The 16,742-nt window shown below is 43.5% G+C and overlaps 1 protein-coding gene and 1 non-coding gene across 2 annotated transcripts; one reads left to right on the top strand and one right to left on the bottom strand.

The window, feature by feature from the left end:
- Nucleotides 1-2,668: 2,668 nt before the first annotated feature.
- LOC128826235 (arylacetamide deacetylase-like 4) lies at nt 2,669-13,730 on the top strand. The gene is made up of 4 exons (XM_054009430.1): nt 2,669-2,689; nt 5,296-5,512; nt 8,253-8,316; nt 12,956-13,730. The coding sequence occupies exons 1-4, from the start codon at nt 2,669-2,671 to the stop codon at nt 13,728-13,730; spliced, it is 1,077 nt and encodes a 358-aa protein (XP_053865405.1).
- Nucleotides 13,731-15,762: 2,032 nt separating this feature from the next.
- LOC128826296 (5S ribosomal RNA) lies at nt 15,763-15,881 on the bottom strand. The gene has a single exon (XR_008442828.1). It is a non-coding gene; the product is annotated as a 5S ribosomal RNA (ribosomal RNA).
- Between the last annotated feature and the right edge of the window lie 861 nt (nt 15,882-16,742).

Raw genomic sequence — 16,742 nt, 5'->3', positions numbered from 1 at the left:
GATGGTGTCAAATTTGCAAATGAACTGGAGCTCAGCAGTTCTCTTTGGAGTCTGGTCCTGAAGTTTTTTTGCTGTAAGATGGCTACCTTTACATCTGCTATTGTGTGGCCAGGGAGGTTGAAGTGTTCTCCTACAGGTTTTTGTACGTTACCATTCCTGATATCTGACTTGTGTCCATTTATCCTCTTGCATAGTGAGTATCCCCTGTTGTGGCCCCATGTGGCAGGTAGGATTTTAAACAGCTTACGGTCCTTTTTCCTTTGTACAGAGGTGAAGTGTGTAATGTAGATGTACATGGGGCCACAACAGGGGTAGCCCTAACTCACCCAGCAATATCGTCAATTTATCCAGCTACACACTCAACCCAGCAGAAGAGTCTGTCCTATCTCGGGGACTCTCTTTTTGCCCCAGCACCCCCACGAACATGATACAGTTCTGCGGTGATCTGGAAGCCTACTTTCGCCGCCTCCGACTCAAAGAATACTTTCAAGATAACACTGAACAGCGCACTGATACACAGATACCCTCCCACCAACAACACAGGAAGAAGAACTCCACATGGACTCCTCCTGAGGGTCGAAATGACAGTCTGGACCTATACATAGAATGCTTCCGCCGACGTGCACAGGCAGAAATTGTGGAAAAACAACATCGCTTGCCTCATAACCTAAGTCGTGCAGAACACAATGCCATCCACAGCCTCAGAAACCACCCTGACATTATCATCAAAGAGGCTGATAAAGGAGGTGCTGTTGTCATCATGAACAGGTCTGACTACCAGAAGGAGGCTGCCAGACAACTCTCCAATACCAAATTCTACAGGCCACTTTCCTCAGATCCCACTGAGGAATACACCAAGAAACTGCACCATCTACTCAGGACACTCCCTACACTAACACAGGAACAAATCAACATACCCTTAGAGCCCCGACTGGGGTTATTCTATCTACTACCTAAGATCCACAAACCTGGAAATCCTGGACACCCCATCATCTCGGGCATTGGCACTCTCACTGAAGGACTGTCTGGATATGTGGACTCCCTACTCAGACCCTACGCCACCAGCACTCCCAGCTATCTCCGTGACACCACAGATTTCCTGAGAAAACTACAATGCATTGGTGATCTCCCAGAATACACCATCCTAGCCACCATGGATGTAGAGGCTCTCTACACAAACATCCCCCACACAGATGAAATACAAGCTGTCAGGAACAGTATCCCTAATGATGACACAGCACAACTTATTGCTGAGCTCTGTGACTTTATCCTCACACACAATTATTTCAAATTGGTGACAATATATACCTCCAGACCAGTGGCACCGCTATGGGCACCCACATGGCCCCACAATATGCCAACATTTTTATGGCTGACCTGGAACAACGCTTCCTCAGCTCTCGTCCACTCACGCCCCTTCTCTACCTACGCTATATTGATGACATCTTCATCATCTGGACCCATGGGAAGGAGACCCTGGAAGAATTCCACCATGATTTCAACAGCTTCCACCCCACCATCAACCTCAGCCTGGACCAATCTTCACAGGAGGTCCACTTCCTAGACACCACCGTACAAATAAGCGATGGCCACATTAACACCACCCTATACCGAAAACCCATCGACCGCTACGCCTACCTTCATGCCTCCAGTTTCCACCCCAGTCACACCACACGATCCATTATCTACAGCCAAGCACTGAGGTACAATCGCATCTGCTCCAACCCCTCAGACAGAGACCAACACCTATAAGATCTTCACCAAGCATTCTCAAAACTACGATACCCACACAAGGAAATAAAGAAACAAATCAACAGAGCCAGACGTGTACCCAGAAGCCTCCTGCTACAAGACAGGCCCAAAAAAGAAACCAACAGAACTCCACTGGCCATCACCTACAGTCCTTAGCTTAAACCTCTCCAACGCATCATCAGTGATCTACAACCCATCCTGGACAATGATCCCTCACTTTCACAGACCTTGGGAGGCAGGCCAGTCCTCACCCACAGACAACCTGCCAACCTTAAGCATATTCTCACCAGCAACCACGCACCGCACCATAACAACTCTAACTCAGGAACCAACCCATGCAACAAACCTCGATGCCAACTCTGCCCACATATCTACGCCAGCAACACCATCACAGGACCTAACCAGATCAGCTACAACATCACCGGCTCATTCACCTGCACGTCCACCAATATTATATATGCCATCATGTGCCAGCAATGCCCCTCTGCTATGTACATTGGCCAAACTGGACAGTCACTACGCAAGAGGATAAATGGACACAAGTCAGATATCAGGAATGGTAACATACAAAAATCTGTAGGAGAACACTTCAACCTCCCTGGCCACACAACAGCAGATGTAAAGGTAGCCATCTTACAGCAAAAAATCTTCAGGACCAGACTCCAAGGAGAAACTGCTGAGCTCCAGTTCATTTGCAAATTTGACACCATCAGATCAGGATTAAACAAGACTGTGAATGGCTATCCAACTACAGAAGCAGCTTCTCCTCCCTTGGTGTTCACACCTCAACTGCTAGCAGAGCACCTGACCCTCCCTGATTGAACTAACCTCATTATCTCGATACTGATTTATACCTGCCTCTGGAGATTTCCATTACTTGCATCTGAAGAAGTGAGGTTCTTACCCACGAAAGCTTATGCTCCCAATACTTCTGTTAGTCTTAAAGGTGCCACAGGACCCTCTTTTGTTGAAATGTGGTGTGCTCTGCTGAGACAGAAACTAGGAGAGATGGGACAAGTATTTAAGATAAGAAGAAAGGCTGAATTTGAGTTATGGAGCAAATTCCATTCTCCTGCTGGTGCAGATATGCTCCTGCCAGCAGAATTTGATGCATAAGTCAATGATAGAATCATAGAATCTCAGGGTTGGAAGGGACCTCAGGAGGTCACCTAGTCCAACCCCCTGCTCAAAGCAGGACCAATTCCTAACTAAATCAATGTGGCAGAGAATTCAACTCTGAATTCCACTGTCCAGGGACCAGCTGAGATCAGGTCTGGGACTGAGGGGGCTGGAAATCTGCTGCTACGTACATCCTCTGCTACCCCTGCCCTTCAGGGAAGGGGTATCTTAGGGCAACAGCAGCTACTGTCCTCAAGACTGCAACAAACACCTGTAGAACAGCAGCTGGCCTGACACAGAGGTTTCCTTTCCTTGCTGCTCCATCCTTGTGGAAATACTTAGGGTAGAGCGTTCACAAATCCTCTGGGATCTGCAAGGAAATTCATGCAATGCATACCATTAAGAAGCAACACCCGGCTTTCCACCAAATATATAAATCTCACTGGGTGAAATATTTCCGTGAAACATAACTCAATAAAAACTGCTTGCAAAACTGAAATGGTTTAACTTTTTTTTAAACTGGTTTGTATGGGCTAGCATGCCTTCATGTTCAAAAAGAGGTTGCCTTTCCATAGCTTAGTTGGATTGTTGTGAGCCCACAATGCAAGGTTTAGGTCTGATATGCTCTTGCATGTTCATGCAGATTTGTATATGTTCAGAACTATGTATGGGAATGAAACTCACAAGCTAATAGCAGCCTCAAATGTTTGCAGTAAGTTGGTGTGTTTTGATTGTTCCGTAAGCTGGAAAGATGTAAACTTTTTGCCCCCCCGACTCACCTACAGTTATTAATTTTCTTATTGTCTAAAAGTCCAATGGCTTAGCAAATGGCCGTGAATGGACAAAGTCTAATTTTGACAACTTTTGAGATCCAAGTTGAACACTTCACACAATTCTAGTGCTTGTGTAAGGAGGAGATGATTATTTTATTTCTTGGTTACAGAAACGATAATCAGTTTCCTGTATCTGATGCTCAACTGCATTACCAAATTTCTCTGTCTGAAAGCTAGTTTTAGAGTACAACGTTTTAACAATGGAGATTAGATGGCTCATGGGGATTGGTGATGGAATACAAAGCCTTTTACCTCTAGGTCAACTGTTCAAATTAACCTGTTGTGGCAACCACAATTCGCAATAATCTGAAGGCTATTTGGTTATCTATGTTGAAGGAGTTGATGATCTTAGTTCACTTCCTAGTGGACCAATGACCACTATTGGCATGGACTGGAACTTTTGTTAGCATTCTTGGCAAAGGCAAAGGACTTAATAGGCCAGGAGAGCTAAAGCACCCTCTATTTTGAGGCATAAAAACTGGGAGATGTAGGGGTAACTTGCACAGCCACTACCAATGAGGCATTTATTTGGAGGAAAAACAGAGGACTTCCATCTCCAGACCTATCAACATGGCAACTTTTACCATCAGAACTGGGGGAAAATTTTCACACGAATAGTATATTCACCAAAAAAAAAAAAAAAAAAAAAAAAAAAAATGGCAGTTTTGGGTAAACCAAAAGTATTCCCAAATTTGACACGAATTCACCAAATAGTTTTGGCCAATTGCCCCCAGATTTAGCTGCCATTCACACAACCAGCAACAGGTGATGGTGTCCTCCTTGTAGCCCAATTTCTCCTGCTGTCTGATGTGGAGAAGAGATTTGAACTTGGGTCTCCCACATTATGAATGCCTGTGGAGTACCGCTGTGAATGACCGTGAATAGCCATTGGGCAAGGGACAGAGGCTGACTCTATAGAGGTGGTTAGCCACTCATTCATCTGTGGTATGAGAGACCCAAATTCAAGTCCCTGTTCCAATGACTATTTAATTATTTATACACTGTTCAGCAGCTTCATCAATGGAGACAGAGACACCCACACCAGAATGCCCCATTGCCCAGTAGTGAGGGTACTTTTGTGCACTGCGGGGAATGCAAAGTCAAATCCCTTCTCCACATTAAATGGAGGGAGGAACTGAATACAGGTAGGTGCCTTAACCACTGGACTAAAAGTTATAAGAAGAGCACCAGCACTGCCTCCTCCTCCAGCCATTTTGTGAATCGAACCCTTTAAAAATGCCACCAATAAAATATTTCAGTCAAACAAGAAGTTTCTTTTGACCTGTAATGGATTTTTTTCCAGTTTGCCAACGTCTTTATTTTTAATTTTTCAAAATTGGTTCGACCTGCACCAGTCCCCCACCCCCTGGTTTTTCAGAATGGCCAAAAAATCAATTATTTGCCCAGTTCTGATGACAATCACTACATTTACTTGAAATCCTGTTTTATGAGCTCAAAACACTACAGTAAAAAGCCACATCTTTAGTTGCCCGTAGCAAAAAACAAACCAGTAAGCCCTGTGCACTATCTGCACAGTGGCCAGATCTGGGCCCATCTTCAATTAATTTCGGGCCTTCCTTGTTCCAAACAGGGTAAGATTTTGGAGCGCCTGGGTTTCTGCTCTGAGATTGACTTCATCCGCTACACACAAGATGGAAAAAAATTGCCGGAGGACCCCAAACTCTTCATCAAGGATCTGCAGTTTGAGGACGTGCCTGTGAGGCTTTACCAGCCTAGAGTGCCTTCTGAGGGCCTAAGGAGAGGGCTCATCTACTTGCATGGAGGAGGCTGGATGTTTGGAAGTATTAGTAAGTCTTTAAAGGGGCGGGGGAGAAACACTAACGGTATTTAAAACAAATAACTCATCTGAACTGTTTAGAACCGCAGAAAAGGTTCCAGGTCTGTTTCCCATTTCAGGAGAAGTTTTGGACCAGTTCTTATTGTATCCAAATGGAGTTGTATTAGTATCTAAATTAACGTACACTGGTTGCTGTTGGTAAAAACAGCTTTCAAATCCAACCTTCTGAAGCCTGATGGTCTAACGCCCTGTTTTTATTTAAATTTGTGCAACTCCATTGAACTCTGAGGGGAGGATTGAGGTCTGTAATGTTTATTGGTGCTGGTATTTTGGGTGTCCATGTGATGTTAAAATGTCACATGGAGGGTTTTGGTTTTTGGGGGTGGGTGGAGAGTTCACACTAGGTAGAAAAGATTGCCTGTCATAGGCCACCCAAAGCTTTTCTACTACGATTGGAAGAAACAAAGAAAGAAAATTGGGCTGTATAAGTAGGGGCATTGCCAGCAGATCGAGGGACGTGATCCTTCCCCTCTATTCGGCATTGGTGAGGCCTCATCTGGAGTACTGTGTCCAGTTTTGGACCCCACACTACAAGAAGGATGTGGAAAAATTGGAAAGAGTCCAGCAGAGGGCAACAAAAATGATTAGGGGACTCGAACCCCCTATGAGGAGAGGCTGAGGGAACTGGGATTGTTTAGTCTGCAGAAGAGAAGAATGAAGGGGGAGATTTGATAGCTACTTTCAACTACCTGAAAGGGGGTTCCGAAGAGGATGGATCTAGACTGTTCTCAGTGGTACCAGATGACAGAACAAGGAGTAATGGTCTCAAGTTGCAGTGGGGGAGGTTTAGGTTGGATATTAGGAAAAACGTTTTCACTGGGAGGGTGGTGAAGCACTGGAATGGGTTCCCTAGGGAGGTGGTGGAATCTCCTTCCTTAAAGGTTTTTAAGGTCAGGCTTGACGAAGCCCTGGCTGGGATGATTTAGTTGGGGATTGGTCCTGCTTTGAGCAGGGGATTGGACTAGATGACCTCCTGAGGTCCCTTCCAACCCTGATATTCTATGATTCTATGATTCTCTAGGAAGTGGATTGTCACGAATTGCTTGGATGGCTAACACTGGTATCTTTGCCACAAGGAAACTAGCCTCTTGTTTTCTAGAAAACTGAAAATACTCCGGGTAGAGCTGGATGAATAATTGATTTTTTCGGTTCCGCAAATTAATTAATTAAAGCCATCAGTTTGGATCAAACTGAGTGGGGAAAAAATGGTGGTGGTGCATTTTGTTGCCATCCACATTAATAATTTTCAGCCCAGTGGTTAGGACACTCACCTGAGATGTGGTGGACTCAGGCTCAGATCCCTACCCAAGAACAGGGATTTGAAGTCACATCTCGCTTCTCTTAAATAAGGGCGTCAACCTCCAGGCTATAGGCTATTGTGGGGCGGGTCTATTTCCATCTCTCCCGGTATGGCTGTTCCCCTTTGTATAAAATACTTGAATAGTCACTGGGCCAGAGAGCAAGAGCAAGAATGACGCTATAGCCTGGGATTAAGGGGGATGTAGCAGGGGGAACACCCAAGTTAAAGACCTTGTGCCAAGGAATAATTATGTATATAAACTAGAACAGCTGCAACAGGAGAGAGAGTGCCCCACCCTAGAACAGCCCATAGTCTAGTGGTTAGGGCAGTCAGCGGAGAAGGTAGAGTCCTAGTTTCAAACTGCTGCTCCAGAGCAGTGATTCAAACCTTCATCTCCCACATCCAGATGAGTCCCCTAACCACTGAGCTAAAGGTTGTAAGATGGGCAGCAGCACGGCTGTCCCTCAAGTTGTAAACCTAGCCCTCCCCCACACATTTTTTTTGGCCAAAACTATTTGGTGAATTTTTGTCATATTAGTAAATAGTTTCAGGTCAAACAAAACTGCATTTTTTGGCAAATAAACTAAGTCTGAAAATTTTGCCCAGCTCAAACAGATTTTTGACGGGTCTTCAAGCCAGTCTCCAATTTTGCACACACTTTCAATTGCAGGCTTAATATCAGGAGTGCAAATTTAGGGTCCTTTTCAAGAAAATTTAGCCATCACTATCCATTTATTGTCGTAGAAAGGATCAAGAGACCAAATTCTGCCCTCGGTTTCTCCCTTTCAACCCCACTGCCTTCACGGAACAATAAAAAGGTTAGACAAGTACCAGACAGATTTAGCACAAGCCCATTAGCTGGGTTACAGAATATTCATCAGTACTGATTGGACCGCCTCAGAGCAGAGTGACATGATATGGTGTTAAATGTTGATTGCCCATCTGGATTAAGGCTCCCAACGTTGGTGGAGCTGAACAGTAGAAAACTTGTAGAAATCTTCCCTAGCGTATAGAGAACCAACCTGCGCCTACTGTTAAATCAGGAATGGGTGGTATGTGTGATTTGGTTGCAGTGGTAATCTGAAAATACCATACCTGAACTTCTTGGAAATATGCATGTGAAGGGAAAGGTGAAAAGCATTGCACTTTAACAGTGCCGCAAACAAGTGAAAATGCAGTTCATGAGCTAACAAATGCAACTATTTAACTGGCAAAAACAAATAAACCCAAGACGACTAGAAATAGGCCCAAACCCAAACTACGGATTCACCCCACACTATTTGGGATGGAAAATTTTGGATCCGGGTCTGGATCAAGAAACAAATGTTCAGCTGGGACTCATCTGAATTGAAGACACTAATTCAGTGCCATTGGAAACATTTGTTTTCAGATTCCTATGACAGAGTGTGCCGCTATATTGCCAGAGAAAGCGAATCAGTGGTGGTGTCTGTTGGGTGAGTTAATCCAGTACAAATGGAGATTATGTACAAGGAGTGGGTACGACAAATATTGCAACCTTGTGCAGTATCTTTGGGGACCGTTGTATTCAGTGTTGATGTATTATTGTGTTCTACTTCCTGTGGGAGGGTTACCACAGCTCTTCCAGGAACTAAGAACATTGGGGGTTTTCATACATCAGATCAACTGCACCTGGATTTCCCCTCAATGGTCCAGCGAGAGCACCCATTCTCAGGCTTCCACTGCCTTTTGTGAGTGGAGACCTGCCTCTTCCTCCCTTCTGACTGGGGTATTTCTAGGCTACCCAGCTCCCTGCCTTCACTGTGGTATTCCCAGCATAGACTGGCTGCCCAAGCACACCTGCTTGCTTTCTCTTCCGAGATGATTCACAGTGCGACTGCCCATCGTTACAGATCTATCACAGCTCTTTTTATGCAAGCCTATTTTATTGGTAAATGCACTACAGAGAAAACCTACTAAAAACAATAAAAACCTACACACATACTAACAAGCTTACTAGACATCAACCCAGTTCTAACATAGACTCTAGCAGGAGCAATCCTTTAAAACCCCACAAAGGGGGACTCTTGTATGGTCACAACTTTCCACTGGATGCATCCGATGAAGTGGGATTTAGCCCACGAAAGCTTATGCTCAAATAAATTTGTTAGTCTCTAAGGTGCCACAAGTACTCCTCATTCTTTTAACTTCATAACAGCATCAGCTCAGAACTAGCACACTTATATCATTTTACTCCACCCTTTATACAGGTCAGGGTCTTTGATCTGGAGTTTCTAAGAGCAGGTAATTAGTAAACAATGGGTTTTCCTCCCCAGGGTGTACTTCCAAAGGGTGGTTTTGAAGTGGATCATTTGAATTCCCCCAGGTACTTTCTAGAAAAAACACTTCACATGCATTGTTCCAAAAAGCCCTTTGAAGTTCTTAATATCTTCCAGGGATTGCATTAGTCAGTCTTCTAGAGAAGTTACATACATACAATTCCACAATATCACACACTCAATTGCATTTTTAATTCGATGGACCCCAAAGACGATAAACCTAATTCAACAAGGTCCAACCTAATTCAATAAAGTATATTCAGGAAATTGTCAGTCTGTCACAGGGGTGCTTGAGGTAAGTTGCTGAGATGGTAAACAACTCCAACCCAGAGGATGGTACCTCTTTGGTTTGAAAGTTCTGGTTGAAACTGGATTTTCCAGAGACCAAGAGACAAAGAAAGGGTTTTTGGTATAAAAAGCTAAGCTTGAATGGATACAGGGTCTTCCTCTTGATTCAGCAAATGGACAGGATCTTTGGTCTTAGTAGGGCCCCAGGCCATATTGGCCTACCACAGCCCTGTAAAACCAACAGATGATTTTGGGTACATTTCGTGTCTAAATCTGTTTATGGTTTATTATAGGTTTTCTTTGTGATGCTTTTACCTTAAGAATAAATGTTCTCTGCTGAGAAAGAGCTGTGTGGTAACTCATAAGTGCTGGTATACACTGGTCGTAGACATTGGAGAAAAAGCCACACGGGGCTGGCCATCAGGTAGACTGGCTTGCTGGGGAGATCACAGTGATGTCGGGGGGCTGTGGAGCCTTGTCAGACTCCTGGTCAGAAGGGAGTGGGACACAGGTCCTTGCCCAGGGACAGATGACAACTAGAGACCTGAATAGGCAGTCCTGGAGTAGAACATGGAAGTGGGATACAAACGCAGTCACCCTGAAACTGTGACAGAGAGTTTAGAATTGGCACGTTGAACTTTCAGGAATATGCCTTTATTGGCCAACTGCCTGTCCAGCATGAAAACAGCTCACCAAAAGGCCCTGATTTACATTCTGCACTGTACCCCATTTTCCTCCATGCTGCAATGATGCCGGGCCTGCCCTGTGTCACAAACTAGTCATCCCACTACCCCCAACCCCGATACGGTTCCTGCCATGAAAACAGATTTTTTTCCTTTGCATTTAATCCAACATTTACTATGGTTTTTGCAGACCCAAGAAATAGTTTACACATGGTATGGAAATATTATTGAGACGGTCACACAAGGTTATGCTGTAGAATGAACAAGAGGGTGTCTGAACACACATCTAATGTCCTCTACCCTTTTTTGTGAGGGCATGTGCTTCAAACCTGTGAAAAGCAGACATTGCAATAGGAGACTCTTCCTCAGGGTTACTTTGTTTGGGATATGTTCTTATATTACGTATACAATTAAGAGAGAGCATGCATCATTTTCCTATTTACAATACACAAAAGGTGCACGCCCCTCTGAAAAGCCTCTTTCTCTTGTATCATAACTGCTAACGTAATTGCTTCCTGTTTAGGAACGACTCACTCCATTTTATTATGAGTGAACTATTTATTCTTTATTTGCCTTTTCTGTCAAAAATCTCTCCTTGTCCAATCTATTGCAGCAGAGTTAAGAGAAGTGTCTACCTCTTTCTCCTCATATGTCCCGCTCTGAAGTTTCTCATGTTGGGAGGTAGATACTTGGCATTTTCAGTACCCCAGACTAATGTTAGGGAATGTATCTACTTGTCGCCTCCTGTATGCCTCCTACTTGGTATGCTCCACCTTTTATTAACACTTCCTGTCTCCTTCACTCCCACATTGGTGACCTTCTTTCATGCCACTCATAACTTAATCACAGCCTCCAAATTAATGTTTATCAAGAGGCAGATTAAGGCCCCTTTAAAATCTTGACCCCATATATTTTAAAATATTTACTATATTCACGGTTAATATTGGGATCCTTGATTGATTGGTCCTTTCTCTGAAGCAGTCTGTGTCTCATAAAGAGAGCTGAGCATGTTTTAGTTCTGATTGTTTTCTGCTATTAAATGGAGCCCATTCCTGAGGGAAGACTCTCTATTGAAATGTGAACAGTTGCAATAAGATTGCAACTTATATAAAGGAAATGCTTCCTGCCCACAGAGGACTTATTTATCTTTTGGCATAATAGTAGTAATTATTATTACTAAATAGCACACTTAATAATAACTGTGTACAGCTCAATGAAGAAAAATGCAAAAGAATGACGAAGCCAGGGTACTTTTTAGACGCCAATAGCCATTTTGAAGAGCACATCCATAAGGCTTTGAGTGAAGACAAAGCTCCACTCAACATTAAACTCACCATGAAGGGTTTCCCCAACTCCTTCCAGGTCAGGATATTAAAAATTTTCCAGAGTGTTCACCCTGGGAGAGGAATGGTAGAGGCAGGGCTGGCTCCAGGCACCAGCGAAGGAAGCAGGTGCTTGGGGCAGCCAATGGAAAGGGGTGGCACGTCTGGGTCTTCGGTGGTGGGTCCCTCAGTCCTTCTCTTCCTCTTAGAGCTGCCGCCAAAGTGCTACCGAAGAGGAAGAGAGGGAATGGCACAATTGAGCTTCCGCCGAAGTGCCACCGATCGGCTTTATCTTTTTTTTTTTTTTCCCTGCTTCGCTGCTTGGGGCGGCAAAAATGCTGGAGCCGACCCTGGGTAGAGGGATGGAAGAGCAGAAGAAAAAAAATTGACTATCAATAGAAAATAGTTGGTGTTGAACCTCCTCTCCCAATTATTGTCTTTCCTTGCTCACGGGTTGCAAGTATCAAATCATGGGGGGAGGGATAGCTCAGTGGTTTCAGCACTGGCCTGCTAAACCCAGAGTTGTGAGTTCAATCCTCAAGGGGACCACTTAAGGATCTGGGGCAAAATCAGTACTTGGCCCTGCTAGTGAAGGCAGGGGGCTGGACTCAATGACCTTTCAAGGTCCCTTCCAGTTCTAGGAGATCATTTAAAATTTATTTATTTAAAAACAAACAGAATATTAGGGGCATCTAAAAAGGATGCTCTTTCTGTAAGAAAATCCCACCACCAAGAATGAAGAATGTTGAAAGAAAATTTTAAATTATTATGATTTATGTAGATTACAGTTGTGCCTAGAGAACCTAGCTGAGATCTGCACTGCATTGTGGTAGATGTAGTAGAACCCACAGTGAGGAGCAGTCCCTGCTTTTCAGAGCCTCCAATCTAAATAGATAGAACTATATGACTAACTGATTTTTCAGTTCAGTAGCTTAACTAAAGGATTTAAAAAACAACTGTTTTGGTTTCACCCAAAACAAAAATTTTCTGGTGAATCCTCAAAAAAAAAAAAACCCCAAAAAACAAAAAAACCCTCAAAAATGTCATTTCAGTTTGAACAAAATGTTTCATTTGACCCGAAACCAAATGTTTAGGTTTTTGCATTTTAACCCCCCCACACACACCTTTTTTAAAATAAAATGGACTTAAAATTCAAACAAAAATCATTTTGAATTGAAAAATCAAAACTTTTTTTTTTTTAAAAACGTTGAAACAAAAACATTTTGATTATTTTTACCCCCTGAAACGATTTGCAAATTCAGTACAAATTTGCGGAATGTTTTGGACAAACAATCTGCATTTTTAGATGAAGAAAAGCTTTGTCTGAAAAATTTTAGCCGGCACTCTGAACAGACAGAGCCGTTAAAGCGCGTGAGGGAAACAGAGGCACAGTTAGGTGAAGAAGCTTGTTGCAAGGTGAGTGACAGGCCCAGGAATAGAACTGTCCCTCCCAACCCCCAGTCTCTGCTGCCTCTCCAATAATCAATGTCTCCAATGTTGTAGGTATCGTTTGGCTCCTGAGCACAAGTATCCGTCTCAATTTAGGGACTGTCTCACTGCCAGCATACACTTTATGAAGACGGCAGAAGACTATGGGGTGGATTCTGCCTGTGTTATCATTAGTGGGGACAGCGTTGGAGGCAATCTTGCTGCTGCTGTTTGCCAAGCATTAGTGAGCAGATCGAATTTGCCAAAGCCACTTGCTCAGATTTTGATCTATCCAGGCCTTCAGGCAATAGATTTTTATTTGCCTTCATATCAGCAAAATTGTGCGGTGCCTCTCCTGTACCGAGAGCACGTTATCAACTGTTGTCTGAAGTATCTGGAGAAGGACGTCTCAGTATTGGAAAATGTCATGGAAGGGTCCCATGTTCCTTTGGACATGAAACTGAAGTATGGGAGATGGGTAAATCCAGACAATATCCCTGAGGAGTTTAAGATCAGAAGCTACAAACCACATTTACCCACTTCATACTCAGATGAAGTCTATGAGGTGGCTAAACCAGCTTTAGAGACAACTTTTTCACCTCTTCTGGCTGAAGATTCCATTGTCAGCCGACTCCCCCTGTCTTATATTTTAACCTGTGAATATGACGTGCTTCGGGATGATGGACTGCTCTACAAGAAACGGTTAGAAGACAGTGGCGTCCCTGTGACTTGGTACCACGTTAAAGATGGCTTCCATGGAGTGATAAGCCTATTTGATTTTGGGATTCTATCATTTCGCTCTGGTAAAAAAGCAATGGATAACATTGTAAACTTTTTAAAAAGCTTATGAAAACTGTTTTTAAATGCAACAGAGTGTCCTGTGGCACCTTTAAGACTAACAGAAGTATTGGGAGCATAAGCTTTCGTGGGTAAGAACCTCACTTCTTCACACGCAAGAAGTTCTTACCCACGAAAGATTATGCGCCCAATACTTCTGTTAGTCTTAAAGGTGCCACAGGACCCTCTGTTGTTTTTTACAGATCCAGACTAACACGGCTACCCCTCTGATACTGTTTTTAAATGTTTGTATATATTTTAAAGTCTATATTTATACCAAGTTTCCGGAAGTCTGGATCAAAGATTACTATGACAGGATTAGGGGTTTGTGGTTTTGATTCTGCTCTTGTGTTTTAATTGGGGGTGGGGAAGGGGAAGGGACAAAATAAACAGGTCTACTTTTAAGGCTTATTGGGTTCACATTCTATGAGAATACAGAGTATTGTACATTTGTCTTTTGTTCAATTTTGACTCCCAGACTGGAGTAATGATTTATTTTATCCTTTTAAATGATTAGCAATTTTAATAACTAATTAAACAATGCTTTCAGGAGTACAATAGAAAAAGAAACACACAATGCAAAGCAGTACCATAAATAAATGCACTTTGAATAGCAGCCACTTTTTGGTCGCTCCACCACTGCTGTGTGATACCTATTGTGATGGTTCTCGGGGTGCCCAGGGCTGTGAATCCTTGCCTCTAGTGAGAGGTAGCCTTACCCTTGGTGACTGGGTGTCAGCACCCTAACACCATCAGCCTTTCAGCCACTCAAGCACTCCTCTTTGGGCTATGCCAGCCTTGTAGGTTCACAGTAGGTGCACCTCTGTCTCAGAGTCTCCTTGAATCATTCCCCTGTGATATCCAGCCCCTTACACTGGCTATGCACAGAAGTCCCAGATCCGCTGCCTGAAAGGACCAGTGTACCCCAGTGTCATAACTATAAAGGAAAGGGTAACAGCCCTCCTGTACAATAAAATCCCTCCTGGCCAGAGACTTCAAAATCCTTTTACCTGTAAAGGGTTAAGAAGCTCAAGTAACCTGGCTGACACCTGACCCAAAGGACCAATAAGGGGACAAGATACTTTCAAATCTTGGTGGGGGGAAGGCTTTTGTTTGTGCTCTTTGTTTTGGGGGAAGTTCGCTCTTGGAACTAAGATGGACCAGACATCAATCCATGCTCTCCAAATCTTTTTGAACAAGTCTCTCATATTTCAAACTTGTAAGTGCAGCCAGGCAAGGCGTGTTAGTTTTATCTTTGTTTTCTCAACTTGTAAATGTACCTTTTGCTAGGGTGTCTACCTCTGTTTGCTGTAACTTTGAACCTAAGGCTAGAGGGGGTTCCTCTGGGCTCTTTAAGTTTGATTACCCTGTAAAGTTATTTTCTATCCTGATTTTACAGAGATAATTTTTACCTTTTTCTTTAATTAAAAGCCTTCTTTTTAAGAATCTGATTGATTTTTCCTTGTTCTAAAATCCAAGGGGATTGATCTGGACTCACCAGGAATTGGTGGGGGGAAAGGAAAGGTGCGGGGGGAGGGGGTGATTAATTCCTCCTTGTTTTAAGATCCAAGGGGTTTTGGATCAGTGTTCACTAGGAAGTTGGTGGAAGAGTCTCTCAAGGCTACCCAGGGAAGGGAGTTAGCCCATTGGGAGTGGTGGCAGCGGACCAGATCTAAGCTGGTAGTTAAGTTTAGAAGTTTTCATGCAGGCCCCCACATCTGGACCCTAAAGTTCAGAGTGGAGAAGGCGCCTTGACGCCCAGTTTACTAGTTTTACCTTAAACCACTGCTCCTGTAAACCACACAGCACTTATGAGCAACTTTTAATAGAACAAACAAATACAAATACAAATAATGGAGATATCCCATCTCCTAGAACTGGAAGGGACCTTGAAAGGTCATCAAGTCCAGCCCCCTGCCTTCACTAGCAGGACCAAGTACTGATTTTGCCCCAGATTCCCAAGTGGCCCCCTCAAGGATTGAACTCACAACCCTGGGTTTAGCAGGCCAATGCTCAAACCACTGAGCTATCCCTCCCCCCCTAAAAGCCTACAGCACCCAGTATTCCCAGGAGGTCTCCCATCCAACTACTAACCAGGCCCGACACTGCTTAGCTTCCGAGATCAGACGAGATCGGGCGTGTTCAGGGTGGTATGGCCGTAGACAACATAGGTTTCTTTAAGAAATAATACAGATTCAACTTGGAGCAAGAAAGAGTGGTGGAAACAAATGATTACAAGACAAAACAAAACCATAGAATGTGAACTAGGGCCTGCACTTGTTAACAGTTGCCTTCCCTGCCTAATCAACTAGGTTGTTCCTCCAAAGTCAGAGCTGGCTGGCTTTACAGGAACCAGGATCCAAGCTTTCGTGAAGACATTCCCCACTCCACAAAAAGTTTCCTCAGTGAATGAACCTAGAGTGCCTCTACCCATTCTGTATGATACCAAAAAAGTCTTTTGTCTTTATTCATACACAGGGCGATCCCCTGCCTCTTGAAAGGTTTCTTTTTTTACCTCCAAGTAGTTTCAATTGTTTGCAGTTGTCCCGGCTGGTTTTCCATTGACAGTCTTGGGATTGAGCAAGACTTAGACAACTGAACTTTACATTACATCATTGGCTAATTGGATAGGGGTGACCACTCCCTCCTGTTTGAACGGGCCATCACTGAGACATACTACCCCTTAATGGCAAATTTTTACATCCAAGACCTTAAAGCAGATTTTCAACTTAGTTACGTTATTCTTTAAATATTGCCCGTACACACGTTTCACAATGCTTATGAGTCTTGATAAGTTCTGAGCTTTCTGTAGCTACCTTACATGTTACCCTTTATATATAAATACCCTGCAAGACATGTGTTTGGTATAGTGAGTTTGCTAGGTTTGAGACAAAGACTGTTTGCGAAGAACAGGGGACCTTTGCCAAGGGGTTTCTGTGTCACACCCATCATATAGGTGAATGTTTTACTGCAATTTCAGATTTACAAAAATACATATCAGAACATGTAAATTCTAGTCCTCAAC

Source organism: Malaclemys terrapin, chromosome 19, assembly GCF_027887155.1.
Source record: "Malaclemys terrapin pileata isolate rMalTer1 chromosome 19, rMalTer1.hap1, whole genome shotgun sequence".
In the NCBI taxonomy this organism is placed as follows: Eukaryota; Metazoa; Chordata; order Testudines; family Emydidae; genus Malaclemys; species Malaclemys terrapin.
Note: the sequence above shows the minus strand (reverse complement) of the source record. Positions and strands in the feature narration are given on the sequence as shown.

Coding starts and splice junctions, on each gene's coding strand:
- LOC128826235 (XM_054009430.1), top strand. CDS start 2,669: ATGCTCCCAATACTTCTGTTA. Junction 2,690..5,295: donor TGCTCCCAATACTTCTGTTA/GTCTTAAAGGTG, acceptor TGTTCCAAACAG/GGTAAGATTTTGGAGCGCCT. Junction 5,513..8,252: donor CTGGATGTTTGGAAGTATTA/GTAAGTCTTTAA, acceptor ATTTGTTTTCAG/ATTCCTATGACAGAGTGTGC.